At 48.6% G+C, this 23,122-nt stretch overlaps 1 protein-coding gene across 1 annotated transcript in view; it reads left to right on the top strand.

Annotated features, from left to right (window-relative positions):
* The window catches only part of JAG1 (jagged canonical Notch ligand 1), a 34,446-nt gene that overhangs the window by 2,452 nt on the left and 8,872 nt on the right, over positions 1 to 23,122 (top strand). Inside the window, exons 3-13 of the mRNA XM_058563219.1 lie at positions 7,270 to 7,321; positions 12,538 to 12,792; positions 14,467 to 14,527; positions 18,390 to 18,520; positions 18,788 to 18,907; positions 19,350 to 19,463; positions 20,690 to 20,803; positions 21,401 to 21,514; positions 21,933 to 21,979; positions 22,319 to 22,492; positions 22,929 to 23,079. Coding sequence (XP_058419202.1) covers positions 7,270 to 7,321; positions 12,538 to 12,792; positions 14,467 to 14,527; positions 18,390 to 18,520; positions 18,788 to 18,907; positions 19,350 to 19,463; positions 20,690 to 20,803; positions 21,401 to 21,514; positions 21,933 to 21,979; positions 22,319 to 22,492; positions 22,929 to 23,079 — 1,333 coding nt within the window. The remainder of the gene's footprint in view (positions 1 to 7,269; positions 7,322 to 12,537; positions 12,793 to 14,466; positions 14,528 to 18,389; positions 18,521 to 18,787; positions 18,908 to 19,349; positions 19,464 to 20,689; positions 20,804 to 21,400; positions 21,515 to 21,932; positions 21,980 to 22,318; positions 22,493 to 22,928; positions 23,080 to 23,122) is intronic.

The raw sequence follows: 23,122 nt of genomic DNA, 5'->3' as shown, positions 1-23,122 counted from the left end.
GTGCCCTCTGCCGTGGGTGAGATAAGACAGTTATCAGAAACATGCCATTAAAAGAGGTTTATAAAAACCTGTGGTATGTGGAGTTTTCTGAGAACGGAGGGCTGCTTGTGTTGTGGGATTTCATTTTTACAAAGAGCGTTTATCTTGTTTGTTAATCCCCTATTAGGGAGAACTTTAAGCTAAAGAGGTTGGCCGCTTTTTAATCTGGCTGGGCCCACAATGACTGTGGATTCTGACCGCCCTTGAACGTGTGTTTGGAGTTTAGGGGGAAGGGGCCTGCAGGTGGTTCCACCCTCCGGAGGATCCTCTGGAGCCCCTCGCTTTTCACAAGACCATAAAAGGAATCTTATTAGTGATGTGGGAAAGCTGCAGGCCTGGCTGAGGTTCATTTTGGAGAGCAGGGTCAGAGGACGGCTTGGATGAAAACAGGGAGCCTTGCTCCCCAGGCTGGCTAGGGAAACGTGACCTAGAAGGTGTGTCTGTCCCCTCTTGACACTTGGCAGAGAGTCCTGGGTGGGGAAGGAGGCGGAAGCAGTGTGTGAGAGCAGAGAAACGATTGATCTGCTGGTGCTCTTCTGTGGTTTCAGGCCTCACGGGTCACCAATCATGAAATAGACTCTCCGCTTTTCTGGAGTGGGGGAGACCACTGGGGCTACATGGAGAGTGTGGTTTCTTTTAAAGTTGGGCCAAATATGTGTATCACTCGTAAACACATTTCCACCCTACCGTCCCAAAAAGTCCTGCTGTGAAACATAAGCTTTACTGCCCAAGAGAAATCCGAGTTAGGTGTATTGTTTTAGTTTGTTTTCTGGAGTGTGGTTGGAGAAACACTGCAGTCTGTAACTTTCAAGAATGATTCTAGGGTGAGTGTTAACTGAAGTGAAAGCAGTTAGGGAGCCAGAGAAGTGTGGCAGTGGATAGCACTGCTTCATTCAGTTTTGCAATTAAATATTAATAAGCGTGTCTATTTAAAACTGATTTCCTTGCATATGTCATAACTGAACTTTGTACAGAATTCCACATGTAACAAGGGTGATAGATGGTTTAAAAAAAAAAACTACCTCGGACTTCCAGCCACCTGAGCTTCCAACCCCTAGGCAGCCACAATTACTGTTCGCGAGGGCCCCCCCAAATTTGCTGACAGTGGAAGAGCTGTGGTTTAGGGTACACGGTAGAAAGGCAGTCTAGAAGGTGATATAGTTCGTGTCTTTTGTTTGGAATTATGACCCCCATCAAAGAACTGTTCATGTTCTGGAGAGGAAGAGGAGGAAACGATTGGGTCAGATGTGAAATGTAATCCACATCCCAGTGTCCACGTGGGAAGCTCTGTAGAGGTGGGCCTGCCCACTGGATAGTATCTGATTATGTCCCGCTGGGTGTCCATTGCCCCTGCCTCAGTCTTGTAAATTTTCATTGGTGGCTTCTAATTCCCATACCAGTGCTGCTCTGAGGGGCTTGACTTGAGCTTCTAGCCTGATTTATGATCCTCCAGTTGGGGGTCCCAGTGATAAGAACATACATTGTGCGAGGTAATTGGGCTCAACGAGAAATGATTTGGGAATAACCATTTATAAATGACTGAAATGGTTAAGTTGCACCTCCCAAGATTAGTGCTCCATCTAAGCAGCCTGCTTATTAAAAATACATTAGCGTAATTACCACTACCCAGTCCCCAAAGCTTTTTAGGAACTCCGGAACCTTAGTTAGCTGTATCGATGCATTGCTGGCCCTAAAGTGAAATGAATCTAGAGAAACTTTAGGGGCAGCAATTGAAATATCTGGTCTCTCAGCCTCATATTTAAATGCCATTCACATTGATGACAGGCTGAGATCAACTTAATTTTTTAGGAAAACCCGGTCAAGTGTAAATTCTTGCATGCCAGAGGGATGCCAGATTTGGCCCCGTTCACACTTAAGGCCTGAATGAGCAACTGCCAGGGGTTTGGGTGAATCAGATGCCACAAGGTTAATCACAATCTGATTGACAAGACCTTGCCTTTATGCCTTCTGCTGTGTTTCCAGGTCTCTGAGCCTCCGCAGGTGCAGTGTGGACACGTGGAGGGCGGAGGGATGGGGCTCTCGTTTGAGGTGGCTCCTTTCTGTGGGCAGTAGGTGACCATGCGGTCAGCATGCATGCAGACAGACAGCACATGTGTGTACGTGCTCAGAGCAAGGGACTTTCTGCATGTGGAGAAAATACCCTTTGCCCTAGGACACCTACCTCAAACTAAAGCGATGAAATGACATGTCTGCATTGCAAAACCGGGCTTGGGGGGAAGCAGAACTATGCTCACTTTGCGCTAAGTGTCTGCAGAATGGCTGCTCTCAAAATGGAATCCTATTCAAGGTGCTTGGTTTCTAACTTTTTTTTTGTCTTCCAGGTGTAACCTCTGTGTTTTCTTCCTCCTTGTTGTCTTGTTTCTTAGCAACTTATTCAAACCTCCAATACCTACATGAGTTTGTAACCCACCAACTCCACACATAATTCTACAGGGACTGCGAACATTTTTAGAGAATGGTGAAGCTTTTGGCACCGAGGCTCTTGGGGGAGTTGGATGGGTAAGGAGGAGAGACAGCAACCACTTAACAGGTGTGTGGCCTCCCAGAAAACCAGCGACCTGAATATGTACTGCCTAAAGTGTTTACAGCAGAGTAGTTGGGGACCCTTCAGATGGCAGGCATGTGGGAAGTTTAGCGTGGAGGAAACATGCTATTCACAAAAAACAAAGCCAAGACAACAAGTCTTCACATTTCCCGATCTGAAAACAGGAATGCAAACAGAGGCCTTGGCTGGATTCATAGCAGCCACTGGCCCATTGTAGAAGGGCCAATACTTGGTTCCAGTGTCAGGCTTTCAAGATTATTTACAATGTAAGAATGCATGATCTCTGGATGTGCATACAATTAGCATTGTAATCCATGAAGACAAATATTCCTGAGAATTCCCCCTTGGTAAACTTCTAGAGGCATGTTCCTACTACCCCCTCCCCACCAACCCCCTAGGTTAGGTTCTGAGATGCTAAGAGAAGTGACACTTGGCTCCAGCTTTTACATACATTTAAAAGGAGGTGAGGTAGGGTTCTGGGTTCAGAAATGTCCCGCCTTTAATCTTGGCTCATGGGGACTGAGTGGCCGTGTTGTGACTTCCTTGCTCGTTTCTGATCACTGCGTGGACTGCCCTGCCACCCTTGTTTTTGGGTGCCAGTGACAACTTGTCACTGGTGCGGTGCGTGCGCAGGGAAGAAATTCTGCAACGCGGCTCCCAGTGGTTAAGAGTGGTACGTAAATAGTCAAACATTCAGAGCCCTCTACCAGCTTGGCCCAGTTTTTATGCGCTTTTGGTAAATAAGTAGAAAGGCTTCTTGTTCAGGCTTGCTCTGTGTGAACCGGGCGGTTGCGCTTGGCTGGCTTCTCGGTATTCTATCTATTAACCTCGCCACCCTTTTGTAACTGGTGCATTTAATTATCAGTGGGATGCTTTTCAAACAGGTAAGGGTAATGATGGGAAAGCAGGTGGGGGCACCTCATTGAGAGTCTCCAATCTGGATATGAGCTTCAGGGCCCACTTGGTGAGTCTCTGAGGTGGGCTTTCATGAGAAAATCACCCTTTGTAACCAGATCGGACTCTATTGAAATGTCAAGCCCTGCAGACTAAATTGCTTTGTACGACGACTGAAGTCTCCTTAGCTCGGATGCTATGGGTAGTTATGCCTCGCCTTGCCAAAACCCCACCATACGTGAGCCATGTGTGCGTGTGCCCACACATGAAATCTCGGAAGCCTTTATTTAATATGTTTGTGACTGGAATATTTTATCCTCTGGCCACCCAGACGCAGGCAGGACAATAGTGTGGCTGAACTGCCCGAAATCAGGATTATAGAGAATAATGCGGCCTCTCCAAAAATAATGCCACTACAGGGCCAGCACTAGGCAGCGACAGTTGAGTCAGCAGGGTACAGGGCCCCAGACAAACCCGGGCCCGACCGCCCCTGTACACTGGCCCCGTGGGCACCTCGGGCGTCCCCAGGGTGTGCGTTCCTCGGCCCCAGCTTTGGACGCTGCGCGCGTGCCGTCTGGATGGCGGTTTGTTTGTGTCCGTCAGCTTGGCAGGAGTGGAGGCAGCGGCTTCTCGGGGCTTGGTTTGGCTGCCACTGTTGCCAGGAAAAGGAAGCTCCCAGCTGCCAACACAATTACCTTTGTTTCTTACATCCCCCCTTCTTAATGTGGCAATTAAGTGCTTACCGCTTTGCCGGGTGCCAAGGTAACCACCATGGAGTGGGACGGGCGCGGAACACAGCCCTCCTGCAGCCCGAGTGCAAGGGCGGGAGGAGGTGCTTGGGAGCACCCGGGGCTCTGGGATGCCTCGGGGCTTTGATGCCAGGACGCTCTTCTAGGTAAAATTCCATGGAAGTCCTCCCCAAAGGTCATTCTGAGAGCTGACCGTTCCTCTTTCCTGCTGCGTGAGAAGAACCAGCTGCTGTGCTGCCCATTTCCTGGGCCTGGAGGTGGGAAGGGGCAGAAATGATGCACTCTGCAAACCCAGACTGAAGATCAGTTAGCTATGTATCCCTCTTGCTTTGCCCCCAGGCTATTTTTCTAGAAAAATTTAAGGACAAAAAGGTGAAAGCCAAGTGATTCTTTGTAAGAATCTTATTTTTATAGTTTGAAACCAAGAAAAATCCAGGTATTGACTGTTTCTTTTTGGTTTTTGTGAGTTTGTCTTTTTTGTATGATGTTTTTTTTGTATGATCTAGTTAAGTTGGAACACTCACCTGTCATCTTGCCAGGCACCCCGTTCAAACCCTTAGGAGGGCCTGGGGGACTCAGCCTCTGCTGGGGGTCAGATTCGCAGTGGCTAATTGGGTGTGACGTGATCATAGTGGATTGCGGCCTGGTACCCTGCTTTGATGGCATAAGGTGTGCATGGTCTGCATCTCAGAGTCTGGATGTATATTCCGGGATGTACAGAGGTCAAGCGTGGGCCTGGGAAAAATTAAAGTTCCCTAGCAACTAATAATCATTGCCAAATTATCTTGATTGTTGATCTATAGTGTGGGGATGGAGTGGGAGGCGGGAGCACCTCCTAATAGGAGCCTTGGAGGGAATGCTTTTCTCTGCAGGCCGGCTGGGAGGAATCTTCCTGCCCCAGGACGTGAGCCCTAGAACCACAGTCCCTTCTCTGAAACAAGGAAAGAGAAGGTCCAGGGCTTTCCAATTTATTTTTTGGGCAAGAGTTTGTTGCCGACACTGCGGCCCTCAGCCCTCTCACCATCTCCGCCTCTGAGAAGGCAGTTTGTGGAAAATCATGACGTGGGCGGCGTCCAGAACTCAGTGCCACCTTCTTCCCTCCAGGTGGGGCGGTGTTGGTCAACAGCTTCTGAGGTCTTCCCAGTTCTGGCCAGGATGAGCCTGGTAGACAGCTTGGTCTTCCAAGTTCTTGTGCATGACCCAAGATGCCTTCGTCCTTGAGCAGTAAGCAGAGTTAGCGCTGTCATGCCGCCTCAGTCCTGGGACACCTTCCCTCTCCGTGGGGTTTGAGGGTATTATGTGTTTAGTGCTTGTGCAAGTCTGTCAAAACTCTGGGTATCAATGCATTTAATCAGAGGATTAATTACAGCAATATGTGGAAGTGACGGACGTGGGTCTCAACGTGACCAGCAAATGAAGGGCTTAATTAGACAGAATCAGCCCCACATCTGGCCTCATTTGGACGTGGCTCTCGCCTCAGATCAGCAGAGAAATATAATTTCTTGCTGCTCTCAGGGAAGAGTCCTGTAATTTGTAGGAAGTCCTAGGAAACTTCGAGGCTGTAAATAAGGTATAACTTTCGCTAATAAAATATTAACAAGGACAACAATGAACTTGGACCTGTGGCCGCTAACAGGAGAGGGCTGGGATGTGCCCCGGCTTGCCCGGTTTTGCTTGCTTTTCTGAGCATTTTCCCACAGTTATCAGTGAACGAAATGGAATCCTACTCTGCTTTGAGTATGAAACATATTTCGGCTGAATTCCAAGGCAGGGTCTATCACAAGATATTTTTATATTCAGAGACAACCTGCTGTGTCGCTGTGTGAGCAGTAAGCTTGTCTCGAGTTATGAATGAAGCTCGTTTTTTTTTTTCTTTCCTCCATTTTTGACTTCACCTCGTAGGTGACTTCTCTTGGCCACGGTGTGTTTCTGGTGGCACAGTATTATTTGATCAGTATACACTACTATTTCCTACGTCTTGGTATCTGACATTGACCACGCGGGGATGCATAAAAGGGTTCATGGGCCTTTTCTCCCCACCCCTTCGGATATATTTCTCCAGCGCCAAGCTAGCAGAAGGTTTATTTAAACCCTGGTGTTTTGTGAGACTGACCTCATTCTAAATTACAAATGAAGATTTGAGTCAAAGCGGGAATTTGCTAATGGCTTAGATTTTGGGGGGGGATGGAATTCTGAGATAAGCCTGGAAGATAAAAGGTGCCTTCAGTATAATAGCTGGCCTCCTGCCAGTGTCCAGGGAATTTGTTTAGTTAGTGGACTCTGATTATTCCTGGAATGTGAGATCTTATTGACAGATAAGTTCATCAATAAATATACCCCAGGGGGTATGGCTGTTTCTCCCTTTTGTACTTTCATCCCCAGGGTCTCCCCCCACGCACCCCCAAGTTCCATTTCCGTCTTTGTCTTAGGAGTCTCTCTGCACCCACCCCCCTCCTGCTTCCTAGAGTCACCTGATACTTGTGGGAGCCGAGATGGTCTCACACAGACAGGGCTTTCAAAGGGGTTCTGAAAAGGAAAAGGGGGCCTCCCTGGGGACTGCCCCACCAGGGCCCACACTGTAACCTTAGCAATATCCAGCCCTCCTCACTGGATGAGGGACTCCCTCCTCCCCGTGCAAATACCTGGCTAGGTTAGCTTAGAACAAATTCTTTGTGTGTTTCTCATGCACTAGAGTTAGGGCCTAGAAAATTTTGGAAAACTATATGCTAAGCATTTCACATATAGGGAGATGGCTTTTCCCAGTCACAACTTTGGGGTGCCTGCATGATGACCACCGTGGGCCCCTGCCAGGCGGAAGGCGTCAACTGGGGTGGGTGTTAGGGAGGAGGAGGCAGCTGGCCTGGATTTAAACACCCAAGACCTCAATTTGACAGCAAATAGGATGTTCATTTTGGCTTTATGGTTTTGTTTGGTGGGATATGGGGAGAGGCCAAGCAAGTATGCCGTTTGAGAGTGAAGCTGTGTTTCCGAATACTAAGCTGTTGTTTATCTGTATTGCAGAGGTCCTACACTTTGCTCGTGGAGGCGTGGGATTCCAGTAATGACACCGTCCGTAAGTATCGAGCAATGGACTGTTCTTGAAGTGTGTGTCTCCAGAAGTGCAGTGCTTGGCATGCGGTACCTGTCAGAGCTGGATCTGTCTCCTGGGTGCTTCAGGGAACTTCTACCACCGCTGCCATCTGCCGCCCTGCCCCCCAGGGCGAAACCTCTCAGGAGAGTCTTTTCTTGAACTTCCCCTGGAATTTTCACTTGGAATATTAAGTGGCCAGGACAGATTCCCAGTGAACTCAGTCCCTGAATATGGGATCTAGATTATCTTTGGGATAGAGATCTTAATGGTTTTACAACTTTAAAACCTTGTAGACTGCTAAAGGATCAAAGTAGTGACTTTTTAAAAGTCCATTTAGACTTTAAGTGAGCGTTTAATCTCTCATCAGAAAGACAAAGCCCGCAGACGTGGCGCGGGCTGTAAAGGCCGACCTTGAATTTCACTGGTGGCCAGGTGAGCTTCCAGCCGGCTGTGTTTCCCACACTGCACGACAAACCTTCCATTGAAGCGGAATCCCCCAGCCTCTCAGCTCCTGCGCGCGCCTTGTCCTTCTGAAAGACGACTCTGTTTGCAGCGCAGGTTGCTTCTCAGAGCTGCCAGGGGTGGGTTTTGGTGGGGAAGCCACAGAGGATGTGAATGGAAATGGCAGCAGTCTGGTGTAGAAGGTAGTCTTCGCTCTTTAATTGTAACTTAAACACGTTTTCCCTCACTCGCCGAAACGGCCAGCTCCCTTTGCCAGCAGGATCTAGGTGATTGTCATTGGAAAACTTGATTCACGCTGAAATTGCTTGATCTGCGCAGGAGGAAGGGTTGATCCAGCTTTTTGTCTTTGCCCTCCATTCTTCTCTGAATTTCTTATGCCTTCTGTTTCTCTACCTCACTGACCCTTTCTTTGTGTTTTTGTTGCTAATAGCATTTCCCCCCTTTTCTCACCGAATCTGAGAATGGGGAATGCCCAGAGCGGGCACAGTGGGGGCTTGCTGTATGCCAGGTGGGCTGCTTCCTGGCTGCGGCTGGCTCGGTGGCCGCCCAGAGCCGCACAGTCGCTGCTGAGCCCTGGTGTGCCCGAGGCTCCAGGCCACGCGGGTCGCTCCTCTGGCTTTGGCATCTGAAGTGCACATCTGTGGGCTTCCTCCCCGAGGGGCAACCCGGTCCCACTGTGGTGTGTCGAGATGACCAGCCTTGGTTGTGGCCAATGCCAGTCGGCGTCATAGACATCTGTTTGTTCTCCCCGCCCACCCCTGCCACGAACGTTGGGGACTGTGTGGGTGTCATGTCACTGTGACCTGCTTACAAGAGTAACTAAGCATTAGGAAGGTGGGGGTGGGGAGGGGAGAAGTAGGCTCTCCCATGTTCTGGTGCAGAGGTAATGCTCTGGCTGTGCTCCCTTTTAGATGTTAAAACAATCCATCTGGTGGAGTGTAGTCCTTGAGGCTGATCCTGGCCTGTGAGGAGAGCTGGGTCAGGATGCTGGCTAGGGACGTGTGGGTGACCCTCTAGCACCTGCATGGCCTTCCCTGGGCCTTCCATCACCCCACAGATCAGGTGGCTGTGCCCTGGGGACCTGGTGCCCATCCAGAGCTGACCAGTTGTCTACTTTTCAGGGTAGCCCCATTTTGGGGTTCTGGGACATCTCGTCTCTTGCTGGGGGTAATCACGTTCCTGGAAGGGCACAAGGAAGACTTGGGGTAGGGATAAAGGGCTTGCAGACCTCTCCCCTTGAAACGAGGGGTTGCTACAAAGTCATGGCATGCCCACTGCAGGTCACTGGAGCTCACTCTGTGAACCAGCGAAGAGAGATGGGAGTTTGCTGGGAGTGGTTTATCCACTTGCTTATTCAAGCTCTCTTTCTCGATGTTTCCAAGGTATCTTTAATTCAGCACATTCACAACCAAATTTGGCATCTTCTCCAAAAGCTGTCTCCTGCCTAGGGCCCTTTCTAGATGACTGGCACCAGCACTTAAACACCCAGTGCTGTAAGCTAGAAATCTAATAGGCTCCCTATGTACCTCCCTTTCTCTTAGCATCCATATCTAAGCCACCTTCAAGTTCTGAAAATCTTATCTCCAACGCTTCACTAGAATCAGGCTGCCTCCCACCCTCTCCCCTCCCACTACCCTGGGCCACTTGCTGGTGCCCAAACCCTTCAGCAGTAGCTGAATTGGTCCTCCCATATCTACTCTGGTCCCCCCGGTGCTTTCTCCACTCTACTACTTTCCTGGTCTTTTCAGAGCATAACATTTGATTGTCACCTTTACTAAAAACCACTTGGTGGCTTCCTGTTGCTCTTGGGACAGATCTTTGTGTGCCCAAAAGGCCTTGCACAGCCCAGCCTTGTCGCCTTGCCAGCTCCATCTTACATGCCATGTTGTCCTCTATCATATCTGTAGTCCAGTCATACCCCACCCGTCACCTTTCTGTCCTCAAATGCGTCACGTTCTCTCTTGTCTCAGGGCCTTTGCACATGCTGTTTGCTCTGCCTGGAATGTTTTTCTCTTTAATCTCCTCACTCTCTGTCCCTCTGAAGGGACTGCACTCCCTGAGGGCAGGAGCTGAGGATGTAGAGCAGCCCAGATGGAGCTGGCTCTTCTTTGGGGCCTAAACAAGTTGCAAACATCCTGGCTTTGGAGTACAGGCAAGGCCCTGAGGTTTGGAACAGAGAATTCCTTCTCACGTCAGCTCTGCAGTGAACCCTCGTGAGCAGAGCCCGGCCCCGACAAAGCCCAGGTGCTGGTCGTGTGTTGGAAAGTATTGTCTAAGGCCGGCCCTCCTGGCATCAGTCCTCTAAGGTCATTTCTGTTACATTTCAGGACTGCACTATATAAGGGTCTGGATTTTTCTTTCTCTCCCAGAGCAAATGGTTTCAGTTCATTGTAATGCTCAGTAGATAAATCAATACAAATAGGCCTGCTTAAGACCGGGTTTCCCTTGTAGCCTAGCCTTCTTGGCTAAGGCTTGCATCTAGGTTTGTGGGTTGGCGTGGTCCCGGGGTTATGCTCAGACTTGCCTCTCATCACCTCCTCCTTGGCCGCAAGGCTCTTGTGGGTGCTTTGTGCTCTGTCTGCAAGCTGAGGATTGCAGGGAGGCCTGGTGACATCCTTTTCCAGTCATAAAGCTGGGTTACCAAGGGAACTACCCCGGATACGTTGACGATGCCCCAGCTCATAGGAAGTGTGATTCAGGTGGCAGCAGCTTAGATGAAGCAAACTCGATCTTTGTAACCCAGATGCCAGAAAGCACGTTACACACACACTGACTCCGTGCCCGTCACGCAGGTGTGACGTTAGTTATACAGATCTGTTAGCCTAGCGAAGATTCTGAAATGAACGTCTTTATGACATTTCCTGGAAATAAGTGGAAAGCATACTAAGCTACTGAAAATGATGTCAGCTTGTGCCTTTAGGATTGTCCTGGAATCTTTTCTGAATCGTTTGTTGTTGATACCTGCTTGAGAGGAGCTGAAAGCCTTTGGGCCATGGCTAGTGTGTTTAAATAATTTCTTTATTAAGATCTCATCATCACATGGTAATAGCTCACTACACGTTTTAATTGAAGCAGCAGAGCAAACACACAGTTAACGGAAGGACATTTTTGTCATTCTTTGGTCTGTGTTTATTTGCAAAACTCAAGTTAGTAAAGTGTTATCTGCAAGTGGTTCGGTGTGTGTTGGGCTGTTCTGCAGGTATGCTGGCTCGTTCAAGGCTCGTCTTGCCCACACGACAGTTAAAGAAATCCGGAGGGAGAAGGCTGGGATGATGCTGGGAGTGGAGTGGAGGAAGCCACCTGGGGGTCCCTCTGCACCTGTAGAGTTTGCATAGCCTTGTAAATGAGCACAGGCCCTGCGCCTAGAAAAACAGGGGCGTGGGTGGGTAAGAAGCACAAAGACGTTGCAAGTAGGTTCTAACTCCATCTCTCCTGATGGCCTTGAATTTGACAAGGTGGCGAAGGGTTGGTGCTGGCAGCTTTAAGAAAACAAACAGGAGACCAGACTGGGGTGCTGACTTAGTACCTTGCTTCATTTTCACATCCCTCCCCTGAACTCCTGGCACCTGCTGTTTGGAGCTATTTTTGTACCTGTCTCTTCTCTCAGACTAGATTTTAAGTGACCTCAGGGCAGGGACCACTTCTTCCTCCTGAGAAGCTGCTTGGGCTCTGGGCATGTTTGTTTTCCTCAGTGGGCACTCTTTAAGGAGTGTGACTTGGCTCAAAATTAAAAACTCAGTCTGCTTGTCTCTAAACAGGGGTGAGTTAATTTCCCATCTGCTTTCTGGGCGAAGGTGAAATGGCATCAAGTTCATGGTATCGCTATTTAAATGCCAGCTTAAAAGGTGGTAAAGTTGACAACTTTTAAAAAACATAACCCCACGCCTTGGCTTCCATTAAAGAGTCTGAAAGTGCACAAAGCGTTTCTAAAGCAAGACATGACACTCGAAAACCAGACCAGGAAGATTGCTAACCTTTACCTGGAATAATGCAATTTCTTCAAGAGCAACATTATCAGAGGCTACTTGCCATAATATGTAAAGAGCTTTTGCAAATCATTATGACCAACAGTGCAATAGAAAAGTTGGCAAAGGAGAGAAACAGGTTACAGTTCATAGGAACACATACAAGTGCTTTTGTAAACACATAAAAGGGTGCTCACCATCACCTAATTAAGTGCTAACTGAAACAAGAGATACTTATTTACCTATCAGGCAAAGATCAGAAAGTTTGATAACATACAGCATTGACACTGCTGTTGGGAAACAGTTTTCTGTGCTGGTGGGAGGACAAATTGGCAGGGCTTTATTGGTGGTAGTTTGGGGTTATCTGGATGGAAGTGGATTAGTTGTGTGTCCTCTTTGATTCAGCACTTTCATTTCTAGGAGATTTCTTACTGCTGGAACTACACACATGGGCAGATATGTCCAAAGATGTCTGTTGTGGCTTCGCTTAATAGCAAAAGGCCAAAACAACCTAAATGCACATGTTGGGAACTAGGTAAACTACTTCATTGTATTTCCAGACAATGAAATACTAGGCATCCATTAAAAAGGACGTGAGTTACGGTAAGGGTGGTTGCCCCTGGGCAGGGGGACGAACTTTTCATTTTCTGCCCTTTTATACTGTCTGAATTTTGTACTGTATATTTATAAAAAAAAAAAAAAATAGTCAAAATTGTCAGGGAAGGAGGGTCTGATGTGAATATTAATACAATTATTATCTTTTGCCTCTAGAACCTGACAGCATTATTGAAAAGGCTTCTCACTCAGGCATGATAAACCCCAGCCGGCAGTGGCAGACGCTGAAGCAGAACACGGGGGTTGCCCACTTTGAGTATCAGATCCGCGTGACCTGTGATGACTATTATTATGGCTTTGGCTGCAATAAGTTCTGCCGACCCAGAGATGACTTCTTTGGGCACTATGCCTGCGACCAGAATGGCAACAAAACTTGCGTGGAAGGTTGGATGGGCCCTGAGTGTAACAGAGGTGTGTGGGGCTGTGCCGGGTGGGTGAACCAGCTCCCAGTGGTGTCCGATTCTCACCTCACCTACTCAGGTGGCCTGTTGGCTATCTCAGGTGGGGTGAGATTTTGGCTGTCATCTAGGCCTGAAGCACGAAGATGCTGTTGGTGCCCCATCCCCCAGCTGCTCTGAGTGTTGGCTGCTAACAGCTCATAGCTGTTCCTTCTCTGGAGCATTGTCCTTGGCCATACAGGAACCACTCCATGCCCCATCCCTCCAGGTCACAGTTTATGAACGACTAACATGGGGGTACAAAGGTCAGCCCCCCTCTGCCTTAACTCTGTGCTACAGTTCACACTCCAGAGCTTCCCCTGGGATCAGGCTGAAGCCAGACTCCAGCTGAGACCACGTCCTGGCTCAGCTCCTTCCCCTACCCCATCTGCTGCCCTCAGCCCCTTTCTCCTGTACCTGAATCCCCTTCTCAGGCTCTGCTCCCAAGGAACCTGACCTAAAACAGATGTCAGGTGGGGCTGGGTTAGCCCACTCTGTGTCTGAACAGATGATCCTGTAGGAAATGAAGCCCCTGAGCTTGGGGCAGCCTTATGGAAAGCTTTTGCTGTGCATCTTTGGGGGCCAGAGCCTTCATTGAGGGAGGGGGCAAGTAGGGAGCCCATGCTTTCATACTTGTGTCGGGCTGAACCATCCAAAGGAGCGTAAGCCTTCAGGTGTGCTGTCTACTCTCCCAGCCACCTCTGCTGGAAGTCACTGATTCTGATTCATAGCAAATTGGGTAATCCTGGTTAGCCATATAATAGGCTGTCGTGAACGTTAATGTACTCTGCTGATTTCACATAATTAGGTAACTTCTTTCAAGACAAACTCAAAAAATGAATTTTTGAACTATGACTGAGGGGTGAGACAAAGGGAGAGGAATTTGCAGGTCCCCTGGGCAATACTGCTTTCTTAAATAACTGGAGATAAGAGGTGAAAAAGGATGGGATTTCTGGGGTCCAACTGCAAGACAGAATTGATAAGTGTATTTTAAGTAGTCGGTGTTTTAAAAATCAATTACAGTTATCTGAGGCTTAGTATTTTTTAATGTCTATGCAAAATTTTTTTTTTTTTTTTTTAATGAAAGAAGCAGAATTGCTTTGCGAGGATACTTTGCAAAAGTACCACCAGGTCTGGCTGCCAGAGTAGCTTGCCAAACGAAACCAGCCTGGTTGGTTTGTCTCACGTCCCATGTCCTATGGGATTTTTGAGACACCAGACCTCGGTGGGGGGTGGTTTTAAGGAGGCTGGGGTTCATCTGAATGTGCCCTGATGGGACAGAGTGGGTGACATGGGGAAGGATTACACCTCCTTTTGGCGAGGGTGGAATTAACAGGGAACAGGGTAGCCGTTGTTTAGAGAGACTCGATGAAGGTCCCCTTCTCCAACAGCTAGCCTGCATTTTGTCCCCAAACAGTATCATGTTTTGAGGCTCTGCTAGCATGGCCTTGAAGTTTAAAGCTGGCTTTGATAATTGGGTACCTCCCATCTTCTCCCTACAATGGACTAGATATGAGATCTCTTAAAATCGTGGATTTTGTAGGCTTAATGTCCTGGGCCATACTTATGACAGTGGCAGGGCAAGAAACAGGCAGTGTGCTGACGCATCCTTCTGTTTTTTTTTTTTGTTTTTTTTTTCGTTTTACAGCTATTTGCAGACAAGGCTGTAGTCCCAAGCACGGGTCTTGCAAAATCCCAGGAGACTGCAGGTAAATGACTAAACTGTGTGGTTTTGTTTTGTTTTAATATTCCTTTAATGCAAGAGGGGGACTGATTTTTATTGTGAATATGCCTCTTTGGAGGACAAGAAAGCTTTAAAAAAAAATTCAAATAGGCACATCCGAGGCTTATTAAATTATGCCAGCTGTCCAGTGGAATGTGCACACTTCTCTCTTGGAAAAAAGCAACTCTTCTGGACATAGTCAGTGACTTCAAGTATTAACTGTTCCGTAAATTGATAACACGTTTTTATAATCTTCCCTTAAAGTGCTAATGGACTAGACGGAGGGATGTGGGTTTGGTTCTCTGCGTCTCTCTCCTCCCCCTCCCGGGGTGTCCATCTCCCGGCCCTCCCCCACTTTTCCCATCCACAGGGGAACGTGGAGCATTCTTTAGAATGGGATTAGTACAGTCTCCCGGCCGCTTTGCAGGCGGGAGCCAGGCTGGTGCTGAGAGGTTAGTGGCTGTGTTGGAATCTTGTCAGTTGAGTGTGATGAATGTAGACTTTTGCCGCTGGCCTTTGAAGTCTGTTCTTTTATGGTCGAGGACAATGCGGAAGCCAAGAGAAGACCGACCCAGACCGCTGCCCCATTACAGTTTTTGGAACTTCTTGAAATGTACATTATGCCAATTTGAGAAAGGCTTGTTTCAGGAAATATTGTTGGTGTCTGTGGCTTTTTGACACAATCTCACACTTGACTCTTCCTCCTCCCAAATTTGAAGGATTAGCAGATTTAATTTGACACTAAATGGGTCCTTTGGGCCTGTCACTTTTGCCCCAAAAGCTACCCTGGTTTGAGCCAAGGGAAGCTTCCCAGACATACTCTAAACCAGTGCATTCACACTAATATGTTACCTGGGGCTCTTGTTACTGCGCAGACCCTGATTCCACAGGTCTCAGGTGGGCCCAAGTCTCTGCATTTCTACCCAGCTCCCAAGTGATGCTGCTGTTGGTGGCAGAACCAGATTTTGGGAATCACTGGCCCCAAACCTCAGGACTTAAACTGTAATTCCCCAAATGAACCAGGGAACTGTCAAAATGCAGATTCCTGGGTGCCACCTCATACCCACTGAATCCCAGTCCCTGGGTTTGGCCCAGAAATCTGCATTTTGACAGGCCCATCACAGGATTTTGCTGCTCAGCGAATTCTGAGGCCTGCTGCTTTACAGAGAATTATCTGTGGTCTTGACGACTCCACCACTCCGTCTCCCCACCCCACCCCCCGTGCAGGGGGAGTACTAAGCGTTGAGTGGGAACCTAAAACGGGGATCGAGGCAGCTGGAAGTACAATAAAAACAAGTTGTCCTGACATTGTCTCTTCCTGCGCTTCAGTAAGATGTTTATTTTCTGGAAGGCCAAGGGAGTTCGCATTCTAACCCCCATTCGTGGCAGCTGACTGTAGTATTTAACAGCATTGCTGTCAACTGCTGAGCAGGAATCCACCTACGTTAACTCTTCCTAATTAAGGTTGCTTTGGGGAAAGTCAGATCAGCAGTGCCATTAGCGACTCCGGGCCTGCTCCCTGCACTGATGACTATCAGCGGAGGCCGACTGCGATTTCTGCTACTGTCATCAGAATCTACACACTGCTGCGCAGGGGAGGGCCCTCCCAGCCAGAACAACAGGCTTTGTCTCCAGAATTTAGCCCTTTCTCTTTCGAAGTCTCCCCTCCCGCTCCCTGCCCAGACACGCACTGGTGCCCTTATTTACTTAAGGTGCCACTTTCCCACACGTAATTTGCATAGTCTCCTAACCCATCTCTTTCTGCCTCCCTTGAAAGAAAATCAAAACAGTACCTTCTAGCTGAGGAAGTTCAGGCTGTGTCCTGCTCCAGAAATAGTTGAATGGCAAGTTACCTGTAAGTTGTCTTTAGAATTGTGTATTACAGGGCTGTTGTTTTCTTTTCTTCCCCCCCTCATGAGAAAACTTGGCTGGTTTTGTTGTTCCCAAGCCGACTTAGATTCCTTTTCCTGGGTGCGCAGGCTTGCTTTATTGCAAGCCTGCCAATAATATCAAACTTAATTATGAATCATCATATGGGGAAAGTCACTTCAATTTCTCTTGAGAACTTTAATCATATATTATTAAACTGGGGTAACTTTGTGGATGCCTCTTTTAGGGTCAGTATTTTTATTTGTTTTCTTTTGAAGTCATCTGTGGCCTCTTGCGATTCCTTTTTTATGTTTGGGGATCCAGCTCTTGTGAAAAGGTGAGGTTGGGTCCCCAGCTGCCTCCTCTTGCTTGTGTTAGGCCAGCTGAAGAGGTGCACCCATCCTTAATTTGGAAGGGAATAAGAGAACACAGTAAGAATATTGCTATTTCCAAATCAGTTCCCTCTTAGTATCTTTCAAGCTAAGAATGTCAGGCTTTTACCAAATGGATCTCCCCCCACCTCCCACTAACCTGTGTGTCTGCTTTTAAAAAAAATTTCTACCAGATGATTTATTTTGTTCTTCTTTACTGCTTTAAATAGTCCCTTGTCACTTAGACTGATGTTCTGTTTTACAGAAACCAGAATCCTCTGTCTGATTGACTTGAAACCACACGTTCTGGTAGTTCTTGGTATTGGGGTGTGGATGGCTTGTTTCTAGAAGTTAGGAAGTGGTTAGTCAGTATTCTCAGGGGTTAAGTTGATTCTTGGCCGTGGGTAATTAGCTATTAGCTAGATCCCTGTAATTTTCCCATGACAGGGATTTGCTAGCCTGCCTCCAGCTTTCTGGAAACTGAAAGCCTTTCCTTCGCGGGGCTGCTTGTTTTCCAGAAATACAGCTGGGCGTCTTACTGGGGTGGCTGGTCCTGACCGTGGCCTTTCCAGGTCCCACTCTGGAAATATCGGCCTGTCCCTGCTCCACATCCACCCCACCTTGCTCCCACCGTCAGGCCTTCCCCCAGCTCCCCTGTTGTTTGGTAAAGCTTGATTTTTGAGAAGACAGTTCAGGTTTCCGAGGGCTTGGAACTCGAGGGGAGGGTGTTGAGACCCTGCCCTCCTTGTATCCCAGGTGGAGGTGTATGTTTGTGTGTTTGTTTGGGGATCAAAGGCACCATTTGGCCTCAAAAGAGTCGGCTTAATGAGGCGTTTATAAAGGAAACTCGACTCCCTTCCCCAATACTAGATAAACTGAGTTGACTTTTTTTTTTTTTGGCAAAGTGAGAAATAACTATAAAATAAATGAGCATAAGCCGCCCCGGTAGGGGGTCATAAATTATCTACGGAATTGGTTCCAAGTGCCGTGGCCTCCCTCACCCTCCCTGCAGAAATGGGTTCAGGGATCCCACCCTCATCTCTGCCGGAGGAGGGGACCCCTCTCCCTCTTTGCTTGATTTCATGAAGCCTCATGGCCGGGCAGTTTCCTGCCGCACCGGGTGTCACATTGCATTCTTGTGCACTGGGGTCGTGACTTGCCGTTTAGACAAAGAGCCAAGCCGAGCTGCTGTGTAAAAATTGCCACAGTGCCCCGTTTTCGGAGACTTTCACATGGCTCTTGTTGTCACCGGAGAGCCCCTCCTTTCCTTCTGTGGTCTGCCCGGCGAGCCCGGGTTGATTTATTCCACGCCCCCACCCTCGACCCCTTCGTGTGAGCCTGAGAAGAGAGTGGCTTTGTGAAGGGCAGCCCCACGCCGGCCTCTCCCCAAACAGCCTCCTTTGTTGGGAGTCGCCTGGGAGGGGACCTCGGCCCCACTGTGAAAATGTTTGTTTAGAGGGAGCCCCTGGACAAACCTTGGAAGTCTACCGTCCTGTCACCAAAAACAAAACAAAACAGAAAAAGGCCTGAACTTTTCGGCCTTGCGTTTTAATGGTGCAGATCTCCCTGAAGGTTCTAGAGACTCAAGGGTGTGCTGTCTGTCCCCAGGTGTCAGTATGGCTGGCAGGGCCAGTACTGTGACAAGTGCATCCCGCACCCGGGCTGCGTCCACGGCACCTGTAACGAGCCCTGGCAGTGCCTCTGCGAGACCAACTGGGGTGGCCAGCTCTGCGACAAAGGTACGGCCTCGGGATGGGCCCCGGGTGGGCGAGGACCTGGGAGGAGTGGGAGGCCTTGGGGTGGGATGGTGGTAATTTGGTTTTTACTTTTATTTCATTTGCAGGGGCTTTTTATTCTAAATCAGTTTGAATTCACGTTTAATACTATGGTTTGGGTTTTTCGGGTTTTTTTTTCAGTTTTGTTTTTAAAAGAGGATTGGAGCTAGAAACGTGGTGGGTTAGCCCTCTTTATAGTCCTCTCTGTGACTTTGGGGATCTTTTCGGCAGATCTCAATTACTGCGGGACCCATCAGCCATGTCTCAATGGGGGAACTTGTAGCAACACAGGTCCTGACAAATACCAGTGTTCCTGCCCTGAGGGGTATTCGGGACCCACCTGTGAAATCGGTAAGTGGTCCAGGCAGCACAAGAGCCCTGCATTTAATTTTTCTGTACACTCAGCTTAGAAAAATAATATGCTTAAGGACTCATAAAAAGATGAAAATATCCTCCAAAGTTAAGACTTGTCACCCCAGCAGTTCCATAGGTCTTTGAAACTTCCTTTGAGTCGCTCAGGTTTCTTTGGGTGATGCTGACTAGCATGGGAGGTGGTGTGTTTGCGACGCGCTGACCGCAGCTCTGGGATGCCTTGGAATGTGACTGGAGACAGCTTAGTGAGAAAGATGACTTCCTTTCTTCCCTAGACACAGCAGGGTTACGTCACACACTTGCTTCTGTTTTCTGAACTAAGCTTGCGCTGGTGTCGCCCAGGTGTGGGACTTGGTTGGGGGAGGGGTATAGGTAGCAGAAAGCAGGCATCCCTTGCTGACTGCCATCCTGGTTTCTGCAGCGGAGCACGCCTGCCTCTCTGATCCCTGCCACAACAGAGGCAGCTGCAAGGAGACCTCTCTGGGGTTTGAGTGTGAGTGTTCTCCAGGCTGGACTGGCCCCACGTGCTCCACAAGTAAGTCCGGGTTTTGGCCTTGGTCCTTTCTAGAGGATCACTGTATCGAGATCCAGGGTTGGGGAGATACCTGGGCTTGTGGTACAAGGTCAAGTCTCAGTGATGGGTCTGTCGGGGGAGGGGGTGGATGCAGTCAGCAGTCTGGTGGGGCGTCGGTCTTGAGATTCTGGCCTTTGCACTTGGAAGTCCCGGCACCCGCATCCTACCCCGCTGAGTTAGCACGTGTGTCTGCTATTGGAGAAACTTCCTCCTGGGACAGTGCCTTCCTTTGCCTGTGCTCCTGGAGCTCTGCCTCCTCCACATCAAATCACAGTCCTTCTCCTTGCAGACATGGCGAGATGCCTGCCTGGGAGGTTGTGACTACTGAATTTTGTCCTGGGGGCAGGGGGCCCCAAAAGAGGGTACCGCAGCTGCAAGACTCGGCTGCACGTCAGAAGTAGCCGGGTGCCTGACAGTACAGATCTCTGTGTCCCACAGTTGCCCCCTGGAATTGGGGAGTCCATATTCTTTCACAAGCTCTCCTGGATTTTTGAGGTGCAGCCAGGCCCGAGAACCACTGTCAGCAGCACCCTGAGAGTAGCATGTGGTGTGGTTAAGGATGTGAGTTCTGGGGTCGGATTGCCTGGCCTGGCACTGTGGCCCCTGCCCACCACTTGTGGGACTTGGTCATTACCTCCACATGCCCTGTTTAAACGGAATAGTAGCAATTCCTATCTCCTAGGGTTGTGAAGACTCAATGAGCGAATTCACAGAGAGAGCCTGGCCCCTCATAAGTGGGCAGTAGATAAATTAAGAGGCCACTACAGTCCGGGGGTGGGTGGGAACCCCAGTGTGTTATTTTGGGAAAACTCTGTGAGCAAATAAGAATAAGGTTTTCCACCAGTAAAGAAGAGTTATTTTTCTTTACCTCTTCTTAGCTACCTCTGAGCCATGGTGAAACTTCTCTTTAAAAATAAAGAGTAGGCACCGAGGCCCCGTGTAACCAGAGGATTGATGCACTGGGGATCCAGCTGGCTCTCCCTGCCTGCTTAGGTCGGGGATTAAATGAACTGGGGCAGTGGGGGATTTAAAGCTAAAATCAGGCCTTACCGTCATCGTAGCGGTCACTTAGAGCAGGTGTCTGGCTCTTAAGTGAAGGCCCCTTGTGTGAGGGTTAGTATTAAATTATCTAATTGTCATACGGATTGAGATTAAATTGCCAACCCTCTTCCCTTTTTGTCAAACAGACATTGATGACTGTTCTCCAAATAACTGTTCCCACGGGGGCACCTGCCAGGACTTGGTTAACGGATTTAAGTGCGTGTGCCCGCCCCAATGGACTGGCAAAACGTGCCAGTTAGGTAAGAAAGTTCCTGCACCTAGGTTGGCTTTGCTAATCAGAGCTGTTAAAGAAGATGAGCATGTGGCCAGCGGTGTGTTTGCACACCATCATAGTAAGAAGTAATTTATTAAGAGTCCAGCCAGCGGGCCTGGGAGAAATAACTCGAATGCAAATGGACTGGCTCTTTTAGGCCCTGTGGGAAAGTCGTGGGATTCCTTGAACCATGTCAATCGTCTGTCCGAGCAGTGTTCAGCCGGGTTCCAAATGAGGATGATCTCATGAGGAATGAGCTGTCTGCATTCTTTTTGCCACATTTAAATCCCAGCAACTAGGCTGCACTGGGTTTTGCACAGAAATGCCTGCTGGCTTTCTGCTCTTCTGTTGGGGGCTGGTTGTTAAGCAGCAGCCAGAGAGTGATCAATTAGCATTCCTTATTGGATAATGGCTGGGGAGAGGGGTCAGAGGTTCAAAATAACGGGAACCTAGTATGTCTTGTTTAGCTAGCTTATTAAAATGTCTCCTGTTTCTGACAAACTATTGGTGTGGTGTTTTTTAGGAGGGAGGGGAAGTGGGGATAAAACTCCATTTCTCACTGCTCATCCTCATTTTCTTTCAGATGCAAATGAATGCGAGGCCAAACCATGTGTAAATGCCAAATCCTGTAAGAATCTGATCGCCAGCTACTACTGCGACTGCCTTCCGGGCTGGACGGGTCAGAACTGTGACATAAGTGAGTGACTTGGTTTGAATTTTGATTTTCGTGAAACTTGGGTGTGGAGGGCCTTTGCCCATCGGTCTGCCGGCTCCAGTTCTAAGAGTCGAGTGGTAAAAGGAAAACATTATAGAGGGAATGTTTTTGGAGAGGGAGTGATCAGTACAGAAATGAAAACATATACTTTACCAGGCTCATTAGTCTGTAAAACAGCCATATTCTGATAAGGTGGCTAAAACAATGCTGTGAAGTTTCAGGAGCTCAGTCTGGAAGAATTAGGGAGGGTCCCCACCCAGTGTAATAACCTTATCTCACCGGAAGCACGCAGGATATCTGATTTGAAGCTTTTATCTGTCCGGAGCTGGGAAACCTTTTCAATTAAGCCCAATTTCAATGTACATTGCCTCTTTAATATGATGACTTGTTTATTTTTTAGATATTAATGACTGCCTTGGCCAGTGTCAGAATGATGCCTCCTGTCGGGTATGTAAATCTTTGCTTAAGTCAAAACCTTAATGATTGACAACAAATCTTGAGATTTATGTGACCCTGGGAGGGTCTCTCCTCGGGAGATTTAAAAATGCAGGTGGAAAGTGACTCTCTGTAAGTTTCACTCGGGCTCACATTACCCTAGCCTCCTGGGAGTCATCTTGAAGGCATGCACGTAGAAATTCCTCTCACACATTTCGAGAGTCTTGGCGTTTGGCTATTTCAGTGAATCAGCTGAACTGCAACAGTCATGCTAAACCGCTGAAGCTGTGTGTTTGTGGAATTCATAGAAAAAAAAGCATGTGTCTCTCCCCCCTCCTTCTCCTCTTCCAGGATTTGGTTAATGGTTATCGCTGTATCTGTCCACCTGGCTATGCAGGCGATCACTGTGAGAGAGACATCGATGAATGCGCCAGCAACCCCTGTTTGAATGGGGGTCACTGTCAGAATGAAATCAACAGATTCCAGTGTCTGTGTCCCACTGGTTTCTCTGGAAACCTCTGTCAGGTGAGCCGTGCTAGAACCTCCAATGGCCAAGTTTTTACAGCCGAGTCTCCTCCTCCTACCCTCCCCTTCCCTCTCCCTTCCTCTCTTGACTGTGTCTGGAGTCTCCGTGAAATCTGTTAACATCCCATTGACTAGGGCTCTCTGCCAGACAAATGCTGGTGGAAGGAGATTGATGAGTGATCTTCCTCATAGTGTCAGTAGCCTGTCGATTTGTCTTTGTGTCCATTTCGTCCCCACGACTGAGCTCTCTCCCACTCTGCCCTGTTTTTTCAAATACCTACCTGGACGGTCTCTAAGACATACTGTATCTTATGCAGGGTGAGCTCTTCACAGAAGCAGATGAAGGGGTCAGATTCCAGTGTCTGCTGCCCCAGAGAAGTTATAATCACACCTTTTTACTTTGTTTCCTCCCCTTCCCTGCTCCTGGTCCTCCCAGCTGGACATAGATTATTGTGAGCCCAATCCCTGCCAGAATGGTGCCCAGTGCTACAACCGTGCCAGCGACTATTTCTGCAAATGTCCCGAGGACTACGAAGGCAAGAACTGCTCCCACCTTAAAGACCACTGCCGCACAACCCCCTGTGAAGGTACGTCCCTCCCTGCCGGGGTCCTGGCTCGTCTCCAAGGCTC

This window comes from Diceros bicornis, chromosome 19, assembly GCF_020826845.1.
Source record: "Diceros bicornis minor isolate mBicDic1 chromosome 19, mDicBic1.mat.cur, whole genome shotgun sequence".
Lineage (NCBI taxonomy): Eukaryota > Metazoa > Chordata > Mammalia > Perissodactyla > Rhinocerotidae > Diceros > Diceros bicornis.
The sequence above is the reverse complement of the archived record's forward strand: the minus strand, read 5'-3'. Positions and strand labels throughout refer to the sequence as shown.